This window comes from Nematolebias whitei, chromosome 2 (genome assembly GCF_014905685.2).
Source record: "Nematolebias whitei isolate Nwh7 chromosome 2, NemWhi1, whole genome shotgun sequence".
In the NCBI taxonomy this organism is placed as follows: domain Eukaryota; kingdom Metazoa; phylum Chordata; class Actinopteri; order Cyprinodontiformes; family Rivulidae; genus Nematolebias; species Nematolebias whitei.
In genome coordinates, this window is record NC_056499.1 from 13,081,860 (window position 1) to 13,086,454 (window position 4,595).

Sequence of the window (4,595 nt, forward strand, 5' to 3'; positions counted from 1 at the left end):
AAGTATATTCTATAATATAAAGTATAAAGTATATTCTATAATATAAATATATTCTGTATTATAAAGTACAAAGTATATTCTACAATATAAAGTATATTCTATAATGTAAAGTATAAAGTATATTCTATAATATAAAGTATATTCTATAATATAAAGTACAAAGTATATTCTATAGTATAAAGTATATTCTATAATATAAAGTATAAAGTATATTCTATAATATAAATTATAAAGTATATTCTACAATATAAAGTATATTCTATAATATAAAGTATATTCTATAATATAAAGTATAAAGTATATTCTGTATTATAAAGTATAAAGTATATTCTATAATATAAAGTATAAAGTATATTCTATAATATAAAGTATAAAGTATATTCTATAATATAAAGTATATTCTATAATGTAAAGAATAAAGTATATTCTATAATATAAAGTATAAAGTATATTCTATAATGTAAAGAATAAAGTATATTCTATAATATAAAGTATAAAGTATATTCTATAATATAAAGTATAAAGTATATTCTACAATATAAAGTATATTCTATAATGTAAAGAATAAAGTATATTCTATAATATAAAGTATAAAGTATATTCTATAATGTAAAGTATAAAGTATATTATATAATATAAAGTATAAAGTATATTCTATAATATAAAGTATAAAGTATATTCTCTATTATAAAGTATAAAGTATATTCTATAATATAAAGTATAAAGTATATTCTTTGTACCTCTTGAGCTCGAAGGCTGATGATCACTGTGAGGCCAGATGGTCCAGGGAGGGGGAGGGAGGGGAAGGGGGGAGAAACAGATTGTTACTAATTTTAATAATAAAACTCGCTCCATGTTCCGTCACATTAACTACATTATAAATTTACACACATTTGAAGAATTAAATTATTGATGAAAACAATGAAATCTGTCGTTTTTATGAAAAGCTTTTAAAGAAACCAAAGATTTCTGACTTCACAGATTAAAATCTAAGCTTTGGGTTCTGACTACAGGACTGAAACCGTACCGTCAGCTCCCAGAACCAGCAGAACCAACAGGAAACGCTGAATGAGGAGACCCATCTTCAGGCCCGGTCCAGACCCGACAGGAACCAACAGGAGAGTGAGCAGCGGAGAGGAGATGGGCTGGATTAGGGTAATCCACGGGACGTTAATGGCCTCACCTAATGCCTGCCTGATCTGACAAAGCCCCTCCTCCAGCTGTTCACCCGCCACCATCATCAGAACCAGTGCAGGGTCACAAAGGTCGGGTCAGAGATCAGACGTGAGCAGGATAGGGTTCTGGACCGGGTGTTTGTGGGGCAGCACACTGAAAACACTTGAAGCTGTAAGAACACAAGAACAGGCAGAACCCTGGATCAGCAGGAGGTTCTCCAGTGAGCTGCAGGACTGAGAAGTTCTGGAGGTCCATTTGTCCCAACTCCCTCTGATCCCCTCCCCCTGCCTGATTCAGTTCAATTCAAAATACTTTTTAAATTAGTAAATAAGTCTAATCATTCCGTCTCACCCTCGGGGAGAGGGCGGACTCCAGGAACCTGATCACCATCAAACTGGTTGATGTGAAGCTGCTTATTATAAGACTGTGTTTGTTGTGGCTCCTGTGACTGATGAAGTCTTTTGGATGAAAGACGAAACGTTTCAACAAAAATGAAACCGTCCAGACCTGACTTAACGTTGTTGGACTTCCTGTTGTGGTTTAAACTACTTCCTGTAAAAGTCTGAAGGAAAACTAGAAAAACCTCTTTTCCATTTCCTCCCATGTCTGGTAGGAGAGGGAAGAAGAAGAAAAACTCCTTCTACTAAAACCTGTTTAAAATCTTTGTAGATTTTCTCAGATTTTCTTTATTCTACACAAAAGTGTTGATCAATTAAACATTAAACAACAGTCGATATGAATTAAGTGTGGCCGACGATGCGCCGTCTTTCCTAAAGAAACAAAACACGGAAACCCAATAAATCCTGAGTAAATTATCGTCCTGCTGCTGCTTTTATTCCAGCTGGATTTTCCTCTCCTGAGCCTCCACCGAGGCCTTTAGAGCCAGGTGGGTGAAGGTAATTAGGCCTAATTAAGCAAAGCTGTTTTCAATTTGCCTTCATTAAAGCCTCCTTTTCTCTGCTCCCACACGCTGCAGCAGGAGGAGGTCGAGGTGTTTTTATTCTTGTATCGCCTTGACGTGATGAAGGCTCCGGCTGCAGCAGCGCCCAGGATTCCTCCACACGCCAAGAGGAGGCTTCGACGTCATGCCGCCACCATGTTCAGAGCTCAGAAGGAGGTCAGACATCACAGGATGGAGTTACAGCTCAGTTCTAGGTTTTACTCCATTCTTCTCTGTCCACCAGCAGGTCCATCTGGGCAGGATGAAGAGTCCTGACTTCCTGTCTAACCAGTGGCCTGGTTGTCCCAGACCAGTTCTCCTCAGGCTGGTGGTCTTGGAGGCAGCCCGGCTGTCGAAGGCCAACAGGCTGAAGGTCATCACCCTGCAGGAGATCCACGCTGCTGTGGACGCTGTGCAGAAAAGTGTTTGTGGGAAAGCTGCAGCGTGACCTGTTGGACTCCACCAGGACTTTTTTTTATTGTTTTATTAATAAAAGTAAACTTTAACTTTTTTTTACTTAAAAAAAAAAAAAAAATCCGTTTCCTTTTTTTCTTAATTAATTTTAGCAACATGTGTTTGTTTTGGTATACGAGGGATTCCGTTGCCTTGAAACATTCTTGGCATTTTTTATGTGAAGAAGCTGAAACACTAAGCTGATTTAAAATGAACCTTTGAGTCGTTTGAAGTTCAGGTCAAACGTTTTCTGTCTCGATGTGGGGAAAATAAAATCAAACCTTGTGCAGCTTTTCGTCAAATCCTGAGGACGAATCTGTGCATAAAGAGAACTTTTGTACTGGTTTATTAAAAAAATAATTTGTTTGGCAACGATGCTGGAAACCTTCTCTGTGGCGCCCTCTAGTGGCAGCCAGGTAAACTGCAGTCAGCTGATTGAACCCTCACGATCTCTTTCCCTCTACTTCGTTTCTCACATGAAGCGCTGATGGAAAAGGAGGCGGAGTCTAATTTTCACCTTCGCGGGTGCTTTCCGGTCCGGAGCTGCAGGAGGTTGGGTCATTTCTCCCAGCATGCAACAGTCCAACCCTGGACGCAGAGCTCAGCTGTTTGAGGAGCAGTGAAGAATGTGACCTCCCTGCTGCTCATGATGGGATGTGGCGCCTCCGTTGCCACGGAAACGCAAGTGAAGGGACCAGAAACGGGTGAGGACGTCATCAGTCAGCTGATGTTTTGATTACTTGTCACTTTTTATTTAAAGACTTTAAATATCAGACAAGTGGGTTTCTGTGTCAGCTCAGAGATAATCAGACTTGTTATACCAAACGCTTTAACATTTTTAAATGTGTAAAAAGAAGTAAAATATTTTAAAATTTAAACTAACTCTCAGAAGAAACAGACATGCCCTCCTGGCTGCAGGTGATAAAGTCACATGAGAATTATCAGATGTGATCATTTATTGAAAAATCAAACTGGAGTGTTTGAACCGACGTCACTGAAAACTTCCAGTTTGATTTTGATTTGTTTTTAATAAAATGTAAATATTGAGTATAGTCAACTGAAAAGAAAATTGTCTGATCAATTATCAGTTAACGTTTATTGGACATTTAAAACCCGAGAAACTGAGCTTTTCTTTTGCCAACAGCAGGAATTTCACAAACTTCACAAGCATCGAGTTAAAAATAAGATTTAATCCAAGAACCAGAGAATGATCTGAAAATGATCCAAACTAACATAGGTAAATATATATATATATATATATATTTAAATATATAGGACAGACACTTGTGTAGAGTCCACTTTATGTCAACAGTCTGCTGCAAAGACGGTCTGTTTCAAAGTCCACCCAGATGTTGGACAGACATCTGTCTAATCTATGTCACATGTCTAACAGGTGTTGGACAAACATGTGGCAGGCGTTGGACACACGGACACATGTTTGACAAGTGTCTGACATGCATTTGACACATGCTGGACAGACATCTGACAGATGTTGGACACACACTGGACAGATGTCTTGACAGGTGTTGGACAGACGTCGCACAGGCATTAGACACACATTGGACAGGCATCTGACAGACATTGGACACCTGTTGGACAGATGTCTGATAGGCGTTGGACACACAGACGCATGTTTGACAGGCATCTGACAGGCGTCGGACGCACATTAGACAGATGCCTTGACAGGTGTTAGACACACGATGAACACGCAATGGCCACATGTTGGATGCGCGTTGGGCACACTATGGACACGCTAGACAGACGTCTGACAGGCTTTGGACACAGGTTGGGCACACAATGGACACACATTTGATAGGAGTCTGCCAGACGTTGGACACACGTTGGACAGATATTTTCTGTCCTCACAGGTGGGCTGTTTAATGGTGGCTCTTTTTTCCAAAGCTTGTTTAATTTATTTGCTTCGTCTGTCCAGTCCCTCTGTTTTCTTTGCCCTCCCCTGTGTCTCATTATCACTCTTAGTGTGTGTGTGTGTGTGTGTGTGTGTGTGTGTGTGTGTGTGTGTGTG

At 39.2% G+C, this 4,595-nt stretch overlaps 2 protein-coding genes across 2 annotated transcripts in view; one reads left to right on the forward strand and one right to left on the reverse strand.

Annotated features, from left to right (window-relative positions):
• The window catches only part of rs1a (retinoschisin 1a), an 8,369-nt gene extending 7,248 nt beyond the window's left edge, over positions 1-1,121 (reverse strand). The window contains exons 1-2 of the mRNA XM_037690280.1: positions 1,028-1,121; positions 741-766 (exon numbers count right to left, since the gene is read on the reverse strand). Coding sequence (XP_037546208.1) covers positions 741-766; positions 1,028-1,082 — 81 coding nt within the window. The 5' untranslated portion in view covers positions 1,083-1,121. The remainder of the gene's footprint in view (positions 1-740; positions 767-1,027) is intronic.
• Positions 1,122-3,145: 2,024 nt separating this feature from the next.
• The window catches only part of ppef1 (protein phosphatase, EF-hand calcium binding domain 1), a 15,728-nt gene continuing 14,278 nt past the window's right edge, over positions 3,146-4,595 (forward strand). Inside the window, exon 1 of the mRNA XM_037690302.1 lies at positions 3,146-3,273. Within this exon, the coding sequence (XP_037546230.1) occupies positions 3,219-3,273 (55 nt within the window). The 5' untranslated portion in view covers positions 3,146-3,218. The remainder of the gene's footprint in view (positions 3,274-4,595) is intronic.